Source organism: Drosophila teissieri, chromosome 3R, assembly GCF_016746235.2.
Source record: "Drosophila teissieri strain GT53w chromosome 3R, Prin_Dtei_1.1, whole genome shotgun sequence".
Classification (NCBI taxonomy): domain Eukaryota; kingdom Metazoa; phylum Arthropoda; class Insecta; order Diptera; family Drosophilidae; genus Drosophila; species Drosophila teissieri.
Genome location: NC_053032.1, coordinates 3,294,350 through 3,314,824, shown reverse-complemented (window position 1 = coordinate 3,314,824; position 20,475 = coordinate 3,294,350). Strand labels below are relative to the sequence as shown.

The 20,475-nt window shown below is 39.6% G+C and overlaps 1 protein-coding gene across 2 annotated transcripts in view; it reads right to left on the bottom strand.

The window, feature by feature from the left end:
• Positions 1 to 6,913: 6,913 nt before the first annotated feature.
• The window catches only part of LOC122619610, a 56,637-nt gene continuing 43,075 nt past the window's right edge, over positions 6,914 to 20,475 (bottom strand). Inside the window, exons 6-11 of one of the 2 annotated variants that reach the window (XM_043796635.1) lie at positions 17,836 to 17,985; positions 9,747 to 9,890; positions 9,365 to 9,670; positions 9,019 to 9,281; positions 8,698 to 8,965; positions 6,914 to 8,641 (exon numbers count right to left, since the gene is read on the bottom strand). In XM_043796635.1, the coding sequence (XP_043652570.1) occupies positions 8,295 to 8,641; positions 8,698 to 8,965; positions 9,019 to 9,281; positions 9,365 to 9,670; positions 9,747 to 9,890; positions 17,836 to 17,985 (1,478 nt within the window). In that variant the 3' untranslated portion in view covers positions 6,914 to 8,294. The remainder of the gene's footprint in view (positions 8,642 to 8,697; positions 8,966 to 9,018; positions 9,282 to 9,364; positions 9,671 to 9,746; positions 9,891 to 17,835; positions 17,986 to 20,475) is intronic. The other variant, XM_043796636.1, reaches the window with a different exon arrangement.

The window sequence follows — 20,475 nt, the reverse complement described above, 5'->3', positions numbered from 1 at the left end:
TGGAGAGGGGGTGAAGGCGGTTTGGCAAGAGGAAGTTGCCGAAGATTGTTACATTAGGCATTTTGAATGGAATAATACTTTCTAAAAACTAGAAAACTACTTTTTGAGAGGAAAGGTTGTGACGTTCAGCCGTGCCTCAGGTAGTCAGGGCTGGCCAGGGTCGTCCAGGAAATTTCTTTGTTTCAGGACAGTGGTGCTAGAGAGGAATCCCCGACCCCGAATTATGCGGGATCCTGAAGTCAGCGTAGAGAATTATGTGGGACCCTGAAGTCAACGTAGAGAATTATGTGGGACCCTGAAGTCAGCGTAGAGAATTATACGGGACCCTGAAGTCAGCGTAGAGAATTATGTGGGACCCTGAAGTCAACGTATAGAATTATGCGGGACCCTGAAGTCAGCGTAGAGAATTATGTGGGACCCTGAAGTCAACGTAGAGAATTATGTGGGACCCTGAAGTCAGCGTAGAGAATTATACGGGACCCTGAAGTCAGCGTAGAGAATTATACGGGACCCTGAAGTCAGCTAGGGCGGGGTATATACGTAGGGGTTGAGCTTACCCTCCAATAGTTACCACTTGTTGATACCGGTCCTGATCTTGCTGCATTCCCGCTCGCTGGTGACTTCCACCTCGGTAGACTCCGACCACCGACTGCCCATTCTGAGGCCAGCCGCCCGCTTTATATAGCGCTTGTCTTAGTGTGCCCGTTGTTTGCCGATTTGCCCGACTTAGTGTGGCCGGGTTTCGGGGTTAGTGTGCCCCTCTGGTTATTTATGCGCGCGTGCGCGCCTTGTTTGAATTTGAACTTGTTTATGATGGTTGTACGATTATTTATGTATTATGAATTATATATTATTGCTCCCGTCATGCTCCTCGTGTTTGACAGGTAGTTGCGCTATCCACTACACTACGAGGCCCCATCGTAAATAGGTATGATAAAACTTTGCTCGAACTGCTCATCAGCTGAAAACACCAGCAAGTGCACATCCCAGTAGAAAAATCATGTGGTTTCCTCAAGCAAAAATAAATATAAAAGTCACTGAGCGAGTGGATTTTAAAGAAGCCACCAAAATGTATCACTCACGTCATACCCATCAACCCACATCATACGCAAAAATAGATGAAACAAAAAATCCAATACAAGCAACCAAATGGAGAAATCCCGATTAAAAGCGTACATTCAAAAAATCAACAAAAAAGACCCACCAGAATCATACCGCGAGCTGAGAAGCCAAAATTAAACTGTAATATCTAAGCCTCTTAAAGCCACAGATAAAACCGAAAAGACGTCTATTAAAAATCTTCCAAATCCGAATAAATAAGTACCAAATCCTTAAAGCCCACGTAAAACTTAAATCTAAACCGTCAACACCACCTTTAAATTAAGTTAAGTTTCATTTTTTTTTTAAATGTCTTACCGTAGTTCAATTGAATCTAAAAGGATATGTAAAAACTATAGCCAACTCCTTATCCTTATCAAAAAATACTCCGCACATTATTTCCCCTCAGAAAACCCACATAGAACTCACTAATAACATACCAACACCAATAAACTACGAACTATTAACAAATATAGCCACCAACAGATTTCGAGGGCGTGGCACTACTAGTTCATAAGTCAAATTCAGTAAACGTAAACTATCCTAAACATCACAATATCCATAAATATACAATCTAAATTAAAACTTAACATTTTTTCCACGTACATTTCCCCTACCAAAACCTTAACCAACCATCCCAATGCCCCCCTCAAACAAAATATTGGTCAATATAAGACGTTTCTGCGGACTAAACCCAGTAAAGCAAATTCATGCCATCTCAAACCCGGAGAATAATGAAACAACATTCGCTAGCAGCGAAATCGGAGATATATTTGCGCAATACTTATCTGACCTCACTGTAATTAAAAAATAGCTCCCCCACAATAAAAACCGAATAACTCAACGTAAACCTAATATTTAATAGCCACATACCACAAGCCTATAGAACAAGCCTAATCGTACCATTCCTCAAGCCGAACACCGAACAACCTAAACCTAAACCTAAAACATCTTCTTACCGACGCATTTCTCTCAACTTTTGCATAGCAAAAACGCTACATAAAATGATAGCTATAAGACAATAGTGGTTAGTGACACACAACACACAAACGAAAACCAATTTGGATTTAAAAAAGTCAAGTCGACTTTGGGCTGTCTACTCTATGTAGACTATCTTATAACAAAGTCAAAAATGCACACCTGCTTCGTCACTCTTCATTGTTCAAGAGCACTTCATAATCCACTTCATGATTACAGGTGTGTCGCCCGTTAGATCGAACCGGTGTTCTTCCAAGAACCACCGTTGCAAAGCATGGAAGCGCCTCTGTCTGTTAGGACCGCTCCTGAAACAGGACACCAACCACTGACTCCACAATCCCTTCTTACCACACCCGGTCCTTGCGTTCTCCTGTCCAGTGACCTAATTATCTCCAAAAAACTGACCAATTTACAGGTTCGTCAAGCTTAAAAAATATAAAAAGAAAGAACCAATAATAGACAGGAAAAACAAACATAGCCTTGAACTTAATCTATCCTATAAACCAGCAAAACTTCATAAATATAGGACATCCCGGCCCCCTCAACCTAATAGACACATTACTCCGAACCCATAAGAAACAAGAGATAACGCTATAGTCGAGTTCCCCGACTATCTGATACCCGTTACTCAGCTAGTGGAAGTGCGAAGGAGAATCTTCAACACTGACAGTTTTTTTCGGTTTGAGGGCGTTAGAGTGGGCGTGGCAAAAAGTTTTTTGGCAAATCGATAGAAATTTACAAGTCTAATACAAAAATGAAAAAATATCAAAACATTTTTCAAAAGGGTGGGCGTGGCAGTTTTGGGCGGTTTGTGGGCGTTAGAGTTGGCGTGGTAAAAAGTTGTTTGGCAAATCGATAGAAATTTACAAGACTAATACAAAAATGAAAAAATATCGAAACATTTTTCAAAAGTGTGGGCGTGGCAGTTTTATGCGGTTTGTGGGCGTTAGAGAGGGCGTGGCAACATGAATCAAAAAACTTGCGCTGCGTCTATGTCCCTGGAGTCTTTATGCCTAATCTCAAATTTCTAGCTTTTGTAGTTCCTGAGATCTCGACGTTCATACGGACAGACGGACGGACAGACGGACATGGCCAGATCGACTCGGCTACTGATCCTGATCAAGAATATTTATACTTTATATGGTCGGAAACGCTTCCTTCTGCCTGTTACATACTTTTCAACGAATCTAGTATACCCTTTTACTCTACGAGTGACGGCCCACAGGCCCCCAAAACTTCCACGCCCACACTTTTGAAAATGTGGTTTATATTTATTTACATTTTTGTTAGTCTTGTAAATTTTTCTCGATTTTCCAAAAACTTTTTTGCCGCGCCTACTCCAACGCCCACAGACCGCTCCGTTCTCCTAATGCGTATTTTTTCAGACACCAGGGCCGCAACTTCTGGAGACCCGAGATGATGGTGTCTTTCAGGAGTTCACGGCTTCGACGAGTTCGTATACTTTGCAGCGTTGTGCATATCCTTGGTGAGACCTTCGATGGCGCTGTCTATGTCGCTGGGCATTGTGATGGGAAGGTCTGTTTGTCTCCCGGTGATTCTCCTTTGAGGGTCTTTCCGTAATACCGAGATGTTGAAGAAAATCCATTAGATCGGGAGTCGTTAGGGGATCGGTTGGCTAATGAGTGGGCTCGCCTGTGGAGTGACAGTTCAGTCCATTGCGCGGCAGGTATCCGTGGAGAGCTCTTCCTTTAAGGTTTTAGCAAGAGACCCCCATCAGGAGTGTTTAGCATTAATGCAGTCCGAGTGGACTCCAAACAGGTGACCCATACTCAAGAATAGGATGGACTAGCGAAATGAATAAGGTTTTGGTCATGTAAGGATCATTAAATTCGTTGACCACCTTTTTATAAAACCAAGCACACACCTGGCCTTATTGACAATAGAGGAAATATGGTCTACAATTTTAGTGGAGGGTCTAGAAGAAGACAAAGATCATCAACCCATGTTATTCTGACCAAAGAGCACCCATTTAAAGTGTAAGTCGAGTGTCTTGGGTTCAAACGACAAACGGTGACACTTGGAGCCATTTAAGTTTTAGTACATAAGTACAAGGGAACATTTTATTACTAAGTGAAGGTCGTTTATAAATATGGTAATAAGGAGCGGACATAGGACCCTTGTGATAACACAGAGAATTTATAAACTGGACCCGTTGCGTCCTGCCGTTCAGATAACTTAAAGTCCAATTTAGAAGATCAACAGGTAAACCTAATAAATCATGTTTCTAAGCAATGATTAACTGTGTCAACTGCTTTACTAAAGTCAGTGTAGATGATTTTTGTTTGAAGACTCTTTTTAAGACGAATTAAAATATTCTGATGATACTTTATTTCCCACGGGCCCTTTTTTTGATCTTAGAACCACTGTGGAACCACTGTAAGGAGTTTTGGCACTGCAGATTGTGTATTTGAAAAGCCAACTTGTGCCGGTAGTCTGGACTCAATATTCCTTTGTGGTGGTAAACTAATCGGGACAGGTGGAATCATTGGTTGAGAAACCAGGGCAGAAAAAACGGAATAGCTAGCAATCCCAAATAGAACTGCCTCCACAACGGATTAATCGGTTTGCTTCGAATCTTTTTAAATGCCGATCTTAGCAGCACTTAAGGATTAGCTGCGATCGGCAACTTCAGATGTGGAGTCCTGTCCACTTGCCGGAGCCTGCGGGGCGTTCCCCTTAGGCAGACTGCCACCAGGGGCTTTCTTGCGCTTTGGAGATTCCTTTAATAGCTTAGGTCTACTTAACTGCAGTTCTAGCGCAGAAAAGGGATTAGCTCGATAAAAGCTATCTCTAGCTACGCCAAACTTCTTTCAAGACACCTTAAGTTTGGCCAATAAACGATTTAAAATCGTTCGCATATCGTTAAGCAAGCATCACAACATTATTTTAGATTTGGGGCTTTATCTAGGTCATCTCTTGTTCGGCCGCTAAAACCAGCGCACTTAGTGTGCACCATTTTATCACACAGCCAAAAAGTCAGACAACATGCTTTTATGATTCAGACCACTGGTCAAAGCCTCAACATCGAGACTTAAAAGCAAGCTTTTAAATGTACCGCAAAAGCGCAATCAGCACACTTAGAACTTTGGATTTTGTTTGTGAGAGCGTGAGAGATGTGCACAGCACATCTAATGTGCATATACAAACATTCAAAATAAATAACTTCACGGTAGACGTGGCTAGGTGAACCGCCTGCTGCAAACTTCTATTCGCCGCAAGAGCCGGTCATGAAGAAGCCATGCTCGTGCAACTTGAGAGCGATTCCGCTTCCACAACTACGTTTCCATTGTCCCGTGATCCAGAGAAGCGCTTAGTTCCACGTTTCACTGCCCCAATCTGGCGGCAGATTCGTGTACCTAAAATCCAAACATAAGAAAACACATCTCTATCCTCACCCATCACGGCGGGCGTGTTCTGCATCAACGGAAGTTTTTTTTACTTGGAATGGTCCAGGAAATTGTTGACATAATCTATGCCTTAAATATCAACTTTGCTGAAATTTGCAAGTCAAGGACTCCACGTCAAACCGTAGCTGTTATATCTCTTTACCAAAATTCTTGATTTCAAAACAGCACCCTCGTCATTAACAGGCCTGTTGGCAACGCAGGAAAGGAGGTTATACGTGAGTCTACACGAAAAAATTAATATTTATGGATATAACCGCGGGTGTTAGATGACCCCTTTTATGTTCTTACGATCCAAACCACATAAGAAAACGATCAAACATTGGCATTTTCACATTTCGATTTCCTTTTGATTATAATTCAATAAGTGCACGCGTAGTGAATTTATTAATTTCTATATCTAACGTTCTTTTGTTACATAAAGTAAAAAATTTTGGGCAAATCGAGCAAAATTTTAAAAGACTAATAAAAAAATGAAAAAATATAAAAACATTTTTCAAAAGTGTGGGCGCGGCAGCTTTGGGCGGTTTGTGGGCGTAAGAGTGGGCGTAAAAAAAGTTTTCAAATAAAAAAAATATCAAAACACTTTTTAGAAGTGTGCGCGTGGCAGCTTTAGGCGGTTTGTTGCGTTAGAGTGGGCGTTGTTGACCCATACAAATTTGCGATGCGTCTGGGGGTCTGTAAACTGTATGCTTAATCTCAACTCTCTAGCTGCTATAGTTCCGGACGTACATGGCAAAATCGACTCAGCTATTGATCCTGATAAAGAGACCCCTGGTTTTGGATATACAAGCTGGACTACGATATATTCAGTGCAATTCCATAAATGTAACGCACTTGGTACTTAGCTTCACGAAGAAAGAGCCTAAGGGGAAGAACGCTTATATGTACGAGTATAAACGCTAAGCTATGATCATTGGGGTGCGCGGTTTTTGATTTGAATTCTTGCCCACGAAAATGTAGTTCGAAAAGCATGAAAACTCTTTAATCCACCGCACAATCAATGTCCAACGCATTTAGAAGTTCAGCCAGGTCATGCAAAGAAATTATTCCACACAGATTAAACTGCAAGTCTACGAAAGAACCTTTAAGTTCGAGGTCAAAAAAGTCCAATTGCATCGTGCCACCTGTTACATATTTTTCAACGAATCTAGGATACCCATTTACTCTACGGGTATAATTAGTTTATTAACACTTTTAAATTTATTTATTTGTTGCAGAAACTCTTGTATGAACACTTTAAATCTTGGGACTTATTAAAAACATATTTTTAGTTTTATAGTCATGTATAGTTTTTTTTATTTTAAATTAATCGTATAAAATGTAAAATTCATACTTATAGGGGGATAAGAGACAACAGAAACCAGTTTACTTACTATGTAAACTTATTCTACCAATATATTTTTTTTTTTTTTAAATCTAATACATTTTTTATAGATTGCATTATTGAGTGGTTTTCGTAGCTCTAGGGAAATTTAATTAAATGAATTAATATAGCTTTATGCATTGTTTATGAGTTCATTATTTTTTATTTGTTTCACCTATTTCATACACGAATACTTGTTATGTTAATATATTTCTTGGCTAGAATCCTAATTGTACCTAAATACAGGTAATAATTTGCGTTCTTTTGAGAACTTTGGACATCCGGAATTTTGTGATAATTCCAGGATTATTCTTTAAAATATAACTGTTCCTGTAATTTCGGGTTTGCTTTTATTTGAACAATATTAACTGCTGCACTATTTATTTACAATTTGGTAGGCAATGTTAATTCCCAATAGTTTTGGTGTATTGTACGGCTACTTTACACTTAAATGCTAATAAGGAAGGCACTTGATATTAAAAGTATAGCCTCAAAATAAACAGCAGGACTAAATAAAACATATTTACAAATATTTTAACGATATTAAACTGGAGTTTGAATAAAAACTATACAGGAGTTCACTTTGGTATTCGTGTAAGTTCCTAACATATTATACATAGGTTACTACCCTCATAATATAATTCTAAATTCAGGTTTCCGAATTGCGCAGGGCCTACGACTGCACTTACCACCTTTATGTCGTAAATTATTCCACTGCACAGTTTCTGCCGCAACAACGGAAATTATTTATGCTTTTGCGCAAATTTCATTAAAGTGGGTCGGGTTTTTAATTAGGACATTGCAGCACCATAGCATCCAAAACCCGGTGCATCCTAACAATTTATTTCGGATAAGCTTTTCTTTTCGTTTTGGACATTAATTAACTTTCATCACACAATTACTCTCCGCTGACTAGGCGTTTTTTAATTTTGTTAATGTATTCTCATATTTTTTGATTAAAATGTGGAATCGGGTTTTTTTCACTCACACTAGTGAAATACAAACTTGTCATTGTATGAGTTTGCCGGCCCCGCTCGGCTATCGGAAGGAAACATATTAATTCAACAAAGATTTTTTCCGTATTTAGTACCATATAATTTATTTATTAGATACACGCAGCTGCCAATATTTCTTCCGTGTTGAACACAAAAGTGTGCTTGATAAGATTCATTTGACTAAGAGTCTGGATTTGGCTGGGATCGTAAAACACCTGTTGCGTTTTTGATAGAAATGGCCTTGTTGCTTAGCCCGAAACTGTGCAGTCTAGAGCAACTTGGGAATGCCGACGCCAATGGCTAAGACGTGTCGATGCCATTTTTAAAGCTTGCTCGATCTAACCCCTCTCCTGTCTTTTGAGTACTGGAAATCGAGGCCGCCACACCTAAAGCTGTGGTGTACACAAACGGGTCACAGTCTAGTGTGCTGTGTCATCCGTAATAGAACTGCGAGCCAACAGCTACTCCGGTGGAGAGTGTCCGCGGTGCGGTGCCATCATATGAAAGCTGTGGCTGCAAAGTAGGTGGCTTAACACGCCGCAGTGTTGATGTGCTTGCAACACATATAGCCCCATGGTCCTGTGGAGTTACAGTCATGGCCCCCGACGAGGTTGTCGGTCCCACTTGTGGGGGATACTCTGGCGTGCTCCCGGACAGCAAGTTTAACGAGCTGGGCGTGTTATTCGAACGCTGAATTACACCCATGCTGTCGGCATTTATGATGTACCCGCCTCTGAATGCTGGACCAGTTTTGTACTGGGTGATAGGTATCATAGTGCCTTAGAGGGAGAACCAAATTGGAATAACTAAAACATGGGCCGTCGGGGTTACATACCTGAGGCACTGGTACTGGGTGCAGAAGCTCCAATCACAATAGCCGACGTTAGGATTCCCGCCATCGGACCGTGGCCGCCTAAGCTCGCCATACTTGTAGTCACAAAAGGTCCCGGTGTTATGCCAATAAGGTCGGGGGATTGACGAGTCGAAACCATTGCCGGTTTTTCCATTTGCCCAGCGACATACCCTGGGCTACACTCTGAAACCAGCTGGTTGGAGGAGAGTTCGGAGTACAGACTGCTGGTTGGTGCGTAAGTCAAGTAATTCTGTACGGTTGAAGATATAACAGTGAATTTATTTAGTGAACTTAGGTATTTACCTCTTTTTTGGACAAGCTGGGTAAAGGCAGTGTAGTTTTTAAATCGATTTCAGCGTCTATTTCGGAAATTGTGTCATTAAAGCCGCTTGGAGTGGTTGTTTCTTCAACTGCTCCTCTACTCCCTTTTGCTAAGGAGCTGGAGTGCGTTTCCGTGATTAAACGGCGTTTTTGAAGCACTATCCTAGTCCCGAAAATTACTATGGAAATTAGCACTCCAAATGACCCCAGGACAAGAAGATAAAAATAAAGAAGTTCTTGGTCCTCTATTGGAAAACAAAATTTTGATTCGTTTAAGTAATTTCTCAATTGAGCTCGACGACTGAATTTTATTAAATCGATTTCTTACCCTCTAGACTTAAGTCGGCACTCTGTGTCATGACATGATTCACGCCACTCCCATCGCCTTCAACAACCATAGAAATGTTTGTCATGTTCTGGTTGTTCGCAGAATTAACGCTGAATCTAAACCCTAGCGATCTGGTACCGTTTTGGCGTACTGTCGTTGTTGTATTGCTGTGCAGCTTTGGTATTGCCTCAGACTCCTTATAAATCAGCTCATCGTCGTAGGGGTCATTCAGATCACCTTCAAAATCCTCAGATTCGTCAGCCTCCACTTCCGACGCCTTGTTTTCTTTAAGAACTTGCTTTGGCACTATTGATTAATGTAATATGGGCCGCAGTTTTAAAAGACATGTGCATTAATCTTTGGACTTTCGCTTGTAACTTACCGCACGTATAAACAACTTTCAAGTACATTCGAGAATTTGGTTGGCAAGGGCTTCCAAAAGTATTTGCGTCGGCTGCCAGGTTGCATCTGCGTCTACCATGGCAAATTTGCATTACAGTCTCCGTCGCATATGAAGCGAGACAAGCTATTAAAAGAAAAAAAAAGAGAAAATGCTTTAGTCAAGTTCCCCAACTATCTGATACCCGTTACTCAGCTAGTGGAAGTGCGAAGGAGAAATTTCCACACTAACAGTTTTTGGCTGTTTGTGGGCGTTAGATTTTTGGCATATCGAGAGAAATTTAAAAGACTAACAAACATGTGAAAAAATATCAAAACATTTTTCAAAAGTGTGGGCGTGGCAATTTTGGGCGGTATGGGGGCGTTGGAGTGGGCGTGGCAACAAATTGTTTGGCAAATCGACAGAAATTTACAAGACGTGGCAGTTTTGGGCGGTTGTGTTCGTTTCATTTGGGAACAAACTTGCGCTGTCTCTAGAAATGCATGCTTAATGTCATATTAGCTTTTATAATTCCTGAGATAGAGGCGTTCATACGGACAGACAGACATGGCCAGTTCGACTCTGCTATTAATTCATACTTTATATGGTCGGAAATGTTTTCTTCTGCCTGTATATATATATATATATAAAACATGTATATATATATAAAACATACATACAGTCGGTGCACATTGCAGCGCTTTGTTTATGAGAACCGAAATACGATCAGGGAAGAATGCCGATCCGCCGTTTAAGTGCCGGCACTGTAACAAATGCTGCTTCGGAACTTAGGGCATGCGCGACACGGCTTCGTTTATGTATGTATATGACACTTGTCTTCTATATATATATATAAGTTATACATATGTCGATTGATATATGCCCTGTTAGTACTGAGAAACGTAACCGATCATTACGATTATATTACTATATGGCGACCGTGACTTCGGAAAAATAAGGCAACAATAACTGAGTGAGTAGAGTGTGTGTGAGATGGGAAAAAACCGCGGCGGTGTAAGAAATGAAGTGAAAAAGAGAATGGCGCACGTAAAGTGGCTATTGTTCACTAAAACTTCGCTAAAATCAACTAGTATATCAGGCATAGAGCAAGAGACAAGATTTGGGTATGAATTCCATATCGTACCTGACTATTTTCTTGTTTTCCTATTCTTTGCATTCTGAAACTATTACAGAAGATGTATAAGATCTTAGATCACTCACGCCACCTAACGAGGCTTTGTAAAAAGGTTTTATTTAAAGGGACAAGCGAATGCAATGAAGTATTCGAATATCTTAAAAGGAAATTAATGAAACTAACACTTCTTCAGTACACGGAATTCAGCAAACAATTTTGCATAACCACAGATGCTACTAAACATGCATGTGGAGCGGTACTATCTCAGGACCAATGATTTCACTGTATAGTATCTCAAGGAGAAAAATAACTTGTAGCAGACGCTCTTTCCCGAATAACTCATTGTTGTAATGTTTACGAGAACCGAAATACGAATAGGCAACAATGCCGATCCGCCGTTCAAGTTCCGGAAACAAATGCAGCGTCGGCACTCGATGCTTACAAGCGCTCGAGGGTCGACATTGGGAGCGTTTCGTCATCAGCAAGGGAAAATTATTTAATATCGTATGATATAGGAGCGTTAGTTAGTCGCCACCCAACTCGCAATAACGAAAAGTTGCACCAAGTGCCTGCGTCTTCATGAATGAATGGGTTCAATCGTTGAAGACTTGGGCCAACCTCAGAGCCTTTACGAACTTTTTCAATTTGTATTTGATACTCGTGCTTTTGAACTATTTCAATTATTTTATGAAAAGCTGGATAATTCAGTCCATGACAGAGTTTCTTCGAAAACTATAATCTTGTCTTCGCATTTGATTATAAAGCGGAACACATAAGCGAAAACTCTAAGCACTTTGAGGTGTGACGAGAATCATAACAATAAACAACATGGAAGTTTTCAATCCTACTGCAGTCTTCCTTGTAAGGATCTCGAGACAACCTTTGCTCAAGCGAAAAAAAACACCGTTTTGGAACCTCGAAGGAGTTTACTATTCACAACTTGTTTCGGGACCGCAGATTTTTATCGGCCCGAGACAACCCAACCAAGAAGGGTCTTTTGTCAAGTTCAATAGTCAGGACCTTGTCTAATTTGACCAACAGCTAGCAATGCGAAAAATGATTATGCTTCAACATATTATGCTTATCAACATATAATTTTGTTGTGACTTATGGAAATAGGGGTCTGCTAATGGTAGATTCTTCGGGATCTTCCACTCACTGACGTTCACCGAATGATCAGGATGGTAACCCGAGATAGGTTTCAAGATCCAAAAATCTAACGAAAACTTACTACCATTTATTCTCGACTTCACCACTGTGTGGTTCGGTTAAAAGGAGGATACATGCTCTCGTAGGGGGTTTGCAATTCTAAACTGTTCTCTGTCACTGTGTATTTATGTAGAATAATGTGGTGTAAGCGGTCACAAGCTCGAATCTTTGTGCCTTTGCATTTTGAAGCAGTATGACCTTTTCGAAAATTAATACATAAGGACGAAAACTTAACAAACTCAAACCTTTGCTTCACAGACACACGCCCAAATGGGCTTCGACTAATACAGTGCGTCACCTGGCTTTCCCGTAATCTAATTTCGCAGAAACGAAAAAGGGCCAAACATCAACAACGTAAGCGAAATGTTCACCACAGCAGGTGCTAGAATATAGGGCTGTAATTAATAGCCAAGATTGAAAGCGAGGTGCAACATTTCCGCACAAGACAATAAACATTACTGTAGGGATAATCCAAATTAAGTTTATTATTTTGGGTAATGATCACAAGGTTTGAAATTGATAATTGTAAAAATGAAAAGGAGTACGACTTTCGCACTAATGAACGCATCGACTGACTTCGTTAAAAATTCTGCAGCGACTGACTTAAACATATTATTTGAGAGACACCATGGAAGAGAGAGACTGTTGGCAAGGCAGTTAGGATCTGGCTGATGAAATACTCGGCGGTTCTGGTGAAATAGGAAACAGTGTGTACACTCCCCATACATCTAGGCTGCATAATGATGCTAGCTTACTCCAATCCCACATTACATTTTTCTCCAACTCCAGCTTTCATATTTTTGCTCTGGTTTTCTTTGGTTATTTTTTATCAGCCACTTTTCTTTACGGTGAAAGTCCATTGGTGGTGGCAGCAATATTTAGGAACCAGAATCAGTTAAAACGCGACCGACACGAATATGTTTAATTTCAACACTAAACGAGTCCCGGGCAACAATTATTTTATTTCGCACATCAAAAAAATAAAAAATTTTAAATTGCACATTTTTGTTTGAATATATATGTGTCACTGTCACTTTATTATTGTTGCCGTTTTTAAATTTAATTATATTGTCCACCCGGGGGCGGCATAAAATTTTTAATTAGTTTATTAAAAACAAGAGAGAACGCTATAGTCGAGTTCCCCGATAATCAACCCGTTACTCAGCTATTGGAAGTGCAAAGGAGAAATTTCAATTCAATTTTTTAGTTTTTCAGTTAGCGTGGGCGTGGCAAAAAGATTTTTGGCAAATCGAGAGAAAGTCGGAAACGCTTCCTTCTGCCTGTTACATACTTTTCAACGAATATAGTATACCCTTTTACTCTCCGATGAACGGGTATAACTACATTTTCGACTAAACACGGTCACTACGAGAAAACTACTTTCCAAAGTTACATGAACTTTGTCCCAAAAGACTTCATTAACAAACACTGATGTTGTAATCGTCTACTTAACTAAACATTTGGACTTAGAAACATTAAGAAAGCCAATCTTAAGCTCCAGCCCAATGTAAATTTGCGATTTTAATTTTACGCATATCCGCATATTACCGCATTCAGATTTGGCAAAAAATAGCCAAATTTCTAAAATTAATATATAGGACAACGCATAAATCATTCGAAAAATTAAAAACACTTGTCATGAATGACCCATTCTCATTTGTTCTGCCTATACAAAAACATTTGAAGTTACTGCCGACACTAGCAATTTTGCAATAAGAGTTCGTATTGACACAAGATAATAAACCATTTAAACACAATAGACAAAGAATTATTGGCCATTGTTTGGACAGGGTTTCTGATTGGTATGGACTCCTACGGTCCTCACCGTCTGCTGCGCGTCGTCGATCCATCGTCGACTTCGACAACGGACCCCTTGTCGGCTCAAACGAGACGTAGAATTCTATGAAGGCGGGGAAAGGTGTGTCGTCCGTTAGGTACTTACTTGCAGTGATAATCCTAATACTTCCGCTCCTGAAGGTAACTGACTGATTTCTCACTGACTGGTTTCCATTTATTACACCCGTTACTCATAGAGTAATTCTTTGAAAATAATGTGACAGGCAGAAGGAAGCGTTTCCGACCATATAAAGTATATATATTCTTGATCAGGATCGCCGAGTAGATCTGGTCATTTCAGTCTGTCCCTCTGTCCGTATGAACGTCGAGATCTCAGGAACTACAAAAGTTAGAAAGTTGATATTAAGCATGCAGACTCCAGACATAACGCAGAGCAAGCTTGTTGATTCATGTTGTCACGCCCACTCTAACGAACACAAATCGCCCAAAAATGTCACGCCCTCACTTTTGAGAAATGATTTCAAATTATTTTTTTTTTTGTATTAGTCATGTAAATTTTTATCGACTTGCTAAATAACTTTTTGCCACGCTCACGCCTACAAGCCGACCAACACTGCCAAGTTCACACTTTTGAAAAATGTTTTGATATTTTTTCACATTATTGTTAGTCTTGTATATTTCTCTAGATTTGGCAGAAAACTATTTGCCACGCCTAATCCAGCGCCCACTAACCGCCAAAAACTGTCAGTGTTGAAGTCTCTCCTTCGCACTTCCAACAGGTGAGTAAAGGGTTTCAGTTAGTCAGGAAACTCGACTATAGCGTTCTCTTTTGTACAGTGGTCTGAATCGAAAAAATGGAAACTAATGTTGTCTATTTTCAAAACAAATGCCGCCAGGTTTTAAAGCCTCAGCAGCCAAACATGAATTGGTGGTGGTGCACATTAGTGCACGGCCGAACAAGTGATGACCTGGCAAGGCCCCCAAATCTAAAATACTGTTGTGATGCTTACCTAGGGGTTGCAAACAAGATGAAATCGTTTATGCACCAAACTAAAGGTGGCTTGAAAGGACTGACCAGCAGTTTTCGCGTAGCTAGAGATTGTTTTCGTCGAGCTGATTATCTTCATTCCGTGCTAGATTTTCAGTTTAATAGCTTTAAGGGAATCTCCAAAGCGCAAGAAAGCCCCTGGTGGCAGTGTGCCCAAGGGGAACGCCCCACAGGCTCCGGCAAGTGGACAGGACTCCACATCTGAAGTTGCCGATCGCAGCCAATCCTTAAGTGCTGCTAAGATCGGCACTTAAAAAGATTCGAAGCAAACCGAATAATCCTTTGTGGAGGCAGTTCTATTTTGGATTGCAAGATATTCCGTTTTGTCTGCACTGGTTTCTCAACCAATGATTCAACCTGTCCCGATTAGTTTACCACCACAAAGGAATATTGAGTTTAGACTACAGGCACAAGTTGCACACAGTAGTTTCACTAAGGACACAAACTTTCATCACATGGCCAGACCACTGCGCCATCCTAATTTACTACTTATACTTCTTCCTTTCCTCTAAAAGAAAAAACAATTACTTTCACAATTTTCTATCAAAAGGCAATAGGTTTGCGTAGCAAGCTAATTTAATTGTATTCTATAACCTTTCTTTTGCATCCCATATTATTGTGTTAACAGAGACTTGGTTAAAGCCGGAGGTACTTAACTCTGCATTTTTTCCAGGTATGTACACAATATACAGGAATGATCGTCCGTCCAGGCGGGTAGGTGGAGTCTTAATCGCAGTTAGGTCTACCCTCAGGTCAGAGGATATACTTTTTGATGAGTCCCGTAACGGTGATTCATATGCGTAAAGCTGAATTCCCAAAATAAGCTGTCTGATAGGAACCGACTGGTACCACAGAAGAAAAATCGAGTATCCTTCACCCTATAGCACAACTCGACTTTATTGACGGCTTGCTCGATTTATCGTTGCTAGATTCGTTGAAAAGTATGTAAGAGGCAGAAGGAGCGTTTATACTTGATCAGGATCAATAGCCGAGTCGATATGACCATGTCCGGCTGTCCGTCTGTCTGTCCGTCCGTATAAACGTTGAGATCTCAGGAACTACAAAAGCTAGAAAGTTGAGATTAAGCATACTGACTCCAGATACATAGACGCAGCGCAAGTTTGTCGATTCATGTTGCCACGCCCACTCTAACGCCCACAAACCGCATTAAACTGCCACGCCCACACTTTTGAAAAATGCTTTAATATTTTATAATTTTTGTATTAGTCTTGTAAATTTCTATCGATTTGCCAAAAACCTTTTATTTTTAATTTTACCGAGCTTAATGCTTAGTGTTACAAGAACTACTTAAACCGTTGTATGTTCCAGTTCGCGCAGGATCCGAAACAGTTTTATAATTTCGTTAACAATTCTTCGTTAAACAATTTCTTACCCTTTTTTGAAAATACTACGGTACCCTCCGATCAGGCAGTAGCCTATTTTTTTCAAACAACATATTTCACGTTACCTCATTCCGAACAGCCTTACTCTTACGCGGTATCAAAGTCGAATTTAATATTTTGTTTCACTCTGAACGAAAGCTTACCGTTTTAAGCCAGTCTATTTGCCAGGTCCCGACGGAATCCCCGTCTGTGTGCTTAGATTCTGTGCGGAAGTCTCTACTGAAATTGTTTACCTTATCTCTGGAATCTTCGCCCCCATATATGGAAGGCGTCTTTGTGATCCCTCACAATAAAAAAGGTAACAAATTGGATGCAAGCAATTACAGAGGAATTTTTTAATTGACGGCTATCAATAAGCTTTTTATCGCTCATAATTTGCAGAACCTTTGTAGGTCAATTATATTACCATGTCAGCATGGTTTTATGAAACGCAGATCAACAACCACTAACCTTTTGGAGCTAACATCCCTGGTAATACAGGGCTTCACACTGACTTTAGAAAAGCATTTGACTCTGTTAATCATTCTCTTCTAGTAAGGAAACGGAATGGCAGGACGCAACGAGTTCAAGTGTGGCAGTTTTGGGCGTTAGAGTGGGCGTGACAAAAAATTATTTTTTTAAATCGATAGAAATTTACAAAACTAATAACACAAATGAAAAAATATCAAAACATTTCTCAATTTGTGGGCGTGGCAACATGAATCAACAAACTTGCGCTGCGTCTATGTCTCTGGAGTCTGTATGTTCAATCTCAACTCTCTAGCTTTTGTAGTTCCTGAGATCTCGACGTTCATACGGACAGACGAACGGACAGACGAACATGGCCAGATCGACCTGGCTATTGATCCTGATCAAGAATATATATACTTTATATGCTCGGAAGTGCTTCCTTCTCCCTGTTACATACTTTTCAACGAATCTAGTATACCCTTTTAATCTACGAGTAACGGGTATAAAAACAGGAGAGAGAACGCTATACTCGAGTTCCTCAACTATCAGATACCCGTTACTCAGCTAGTGTGAACAAAAAAGTTAAAAAATAATAAAATTAAAAAATAAATCAAAAAAATTTCCAAATTGTGGGCGTAAGAGTCATGGTTGGCTTGTGGGTGTTACAGTAGGCGTGGCCAAAAGATAAGAAAATGAAAAAATATCAGAAAATTTGTAAAACTGTACTCTTGGCGGTTTTGGGACGTTTGTAATTGAATATTGAAATTGAATATTTTATATTCACTATTGACAAAATATGATAACAGAACTATAGCCTTGGGTCCAAAAGAAAGAGAAAATCGCGAACAAGAGTGATTCTGTTCAAGGAGTACCCACTTAGGCCGCGATCACTACAAAATGTCATCTGTATACTCCTAAAACCAATAAAGCTAGCATGGTGCTTTTTATAAAAACTATTTAAATCAGATCAAGCCGGAAACAACCGGAAGTGAATAAGTCAAATCAGAAAGTTGAGTAATTTACTTTTTCAGGATAAGAAATTTAACTTACTTTCTTCGCGAACTCCTTGCGGCTGGGGACACTGAATGCTCTCGTACTCGGTTCTTCCAAAGCTAGCACTATATACGGCTATACGGGAGTATGGATTGCACTCTAATTGTGCTACATCGTTGTGGCAAGCCACCTTACTCCTGAACTCATCTAGAATACATTAAAAAATAAATTTATAAATTTATGAATCAAAGAAAGAATGCTATAGTCGAGTTCCCCGACTATCAGATACCGGTTTCTCAGCTAGTGCAAGTACAAATGGGATCTTTCAACATTTTTTGAAATATATTTGAAATGAACAAAATCTTTAAAAAGTCAGGGCGTAACATTTTTGGATGGCTTGTGGTCGTGGGAAAGTTTTTTGGAAAATCGACAAAAATTTACAGGACGAAAAAAAATAAATACTTATCAACACATTTTTTAAAAGTAGTTTTGGGCGGTTTGTGGGCGTAGCAACATTTGTAAACAAACTTGTGGTGCGTCTTTGTCTCTGGAAGCTGCATGCTCAATCTCACCTCTCAAGTTTTTATAGTTCGTGAGATCAAGGCGTTCATGCAGACAGATGAACGGACAAACGGAAATGGCCAGATCGACTCGGCTATTGATCCTGAGCAAGAATAATATACTTTATATGGTCGGAAACGCTTCCTTCTGCCTGTTACATACTTTTCAACGAATCTAGTATACCCTTTTAGTCTAGGAGTAACGTGTATAAATACGTTTTCTCTCGATCTGGTCAAAACGTATTATCAGAAACCACTTGCTAACTGTAACATTTCTAAAATTTTTGTTTGCACGCCATTTGGACCTATTCTCTACATGCCATTTGGTTTGAAGAATTCCACACAGACCTTCCAAAGGTTTATTGACAATATGTTTCGCGGCATCGATTTCGTTTACTGTTAACATTAATTCTTATTATTATTATTCAGACACGAACCGTTTTGGAGATTCTTCGTAGTAATGGACTTTGCATCAACATTGATAAGTGCAAGGTGGCCTAAGCAAAGGTAAACGTTCTAAATTTTGTTATTAACGAGGTAGAAATCAACGCGTTGAGACCTTACAAAGCTAAATACAACTAAATCCACCAGCTGGAAGTTCCGAAGATTTTTTGGCAATATTTACTGTTGTCGTAACCGCTCGTTAGGAAAAACGACCAATGCTTAATCGAACAGATACCAGACCGAATTTCCACCAACAGTGTATGCAAACAAAGTGCATCTGTCACACGTTTCATCTGTCACACTTTGCTTGCATACACTGTTGGCGGAAATGCCTACATTAACTGGCCCTTGTATGTGATTAATCTGATGTGTCGATTGGAGCAGTTTTAGCACATTTGGTCTATGCTACTTGGCAGCCACTCGGTTTTACTCAAAAAAAACTAACTGACATAGAGAAAAACTATAGCACGTACGATCGTGAATTAGACTCTATTTATGAAGGCATTAAGTATTTCAAAAACTGATGCAATAAACTTAATTAAATACAATCGATAATTAAATTAATTCATATGTGTAATCATACAATTGTGGTATCCTTAAATACCAAAATCGTCGCGTAGATTAATATCTTTTATTTATTATGTATAAAAAGCGAAAAAAAACTTGTACAGTTCGCGAAGACTTTGCGTTCGAGAGAGGACCCAATTGTGCTGTTTTCTTGACGTGTCTTGTGGGTTTGCCACAAAATAAAGGCGCCTACGCCATATCCATATCGGAAAAGAAAAAAAATTTTATCCACTAGATGTGTCAGGCCTGTTTACGGTAAATATTTTCTTAACAACAAATAATTTTTTAATTTATCACCGATTCCCCCTTAATACCCGGTACTCGTAGAGTTAAAGGGTATTCTAGAGTAAAAGGGTATACGTTGAAAAGTATGTGTTCAGACGAACACGAATATATTTAAAGACCTACAATTTCGGGCTCCGTTCATATCTTGTGTAAGTTAATCGAGAGTGTTAAATTTATATTTATGATTTTATAATCTAAGACGATATGAGAGCAGTGCTCAAAAAGATGTAATCTAAGTGCACACCACATGAGTCAGCCACTTGAGATCGTTCCCCAAATTAGCCCCTTAGTGGAAGACCTCGATAAGGCGGGGACTATTTAATTAGGCCTCTGCGTAGGCCATTTACTTTAAGATGCGATTCTCATGTAACCTACTTAAACCGAAGATATTTCTAAATAAAATCAGTTTCTTACAAAAACTCAATGAGGAAAGTCTTATTATTTTGACTCTCTTTCATTTTGGTCAATCGAGCCTTCGATCAATTCTGCAGTTTTCCCCCACCAGAGTTAAGGGACTCAGAAAAAAGGCCAGCTCCTTAAAGCAACGCAAACATACACTTGCAGTTAAAGGATGCAAAATAATTGACTCTTGTTTCCCCCTACCAAAGGTAAGGAACAGAGTATAAATAAAAATGCAAAAGGATAGAAAAAGAGTCCTTATTGTTTAAAAACAAAATTGTCCAACTACAAAATTGGTTGGTTAATATAAATTTTGTGGTCGAGAAATCGACAAAAAAATAATAAACAAAGTTTTTATAGTGGGCGTTTTCGAGGCCATAAACATCGAATAAGTGTTGTGAAAAGTGAATTCCAAAAATAATTCCAGAACACAAAAAAAAAA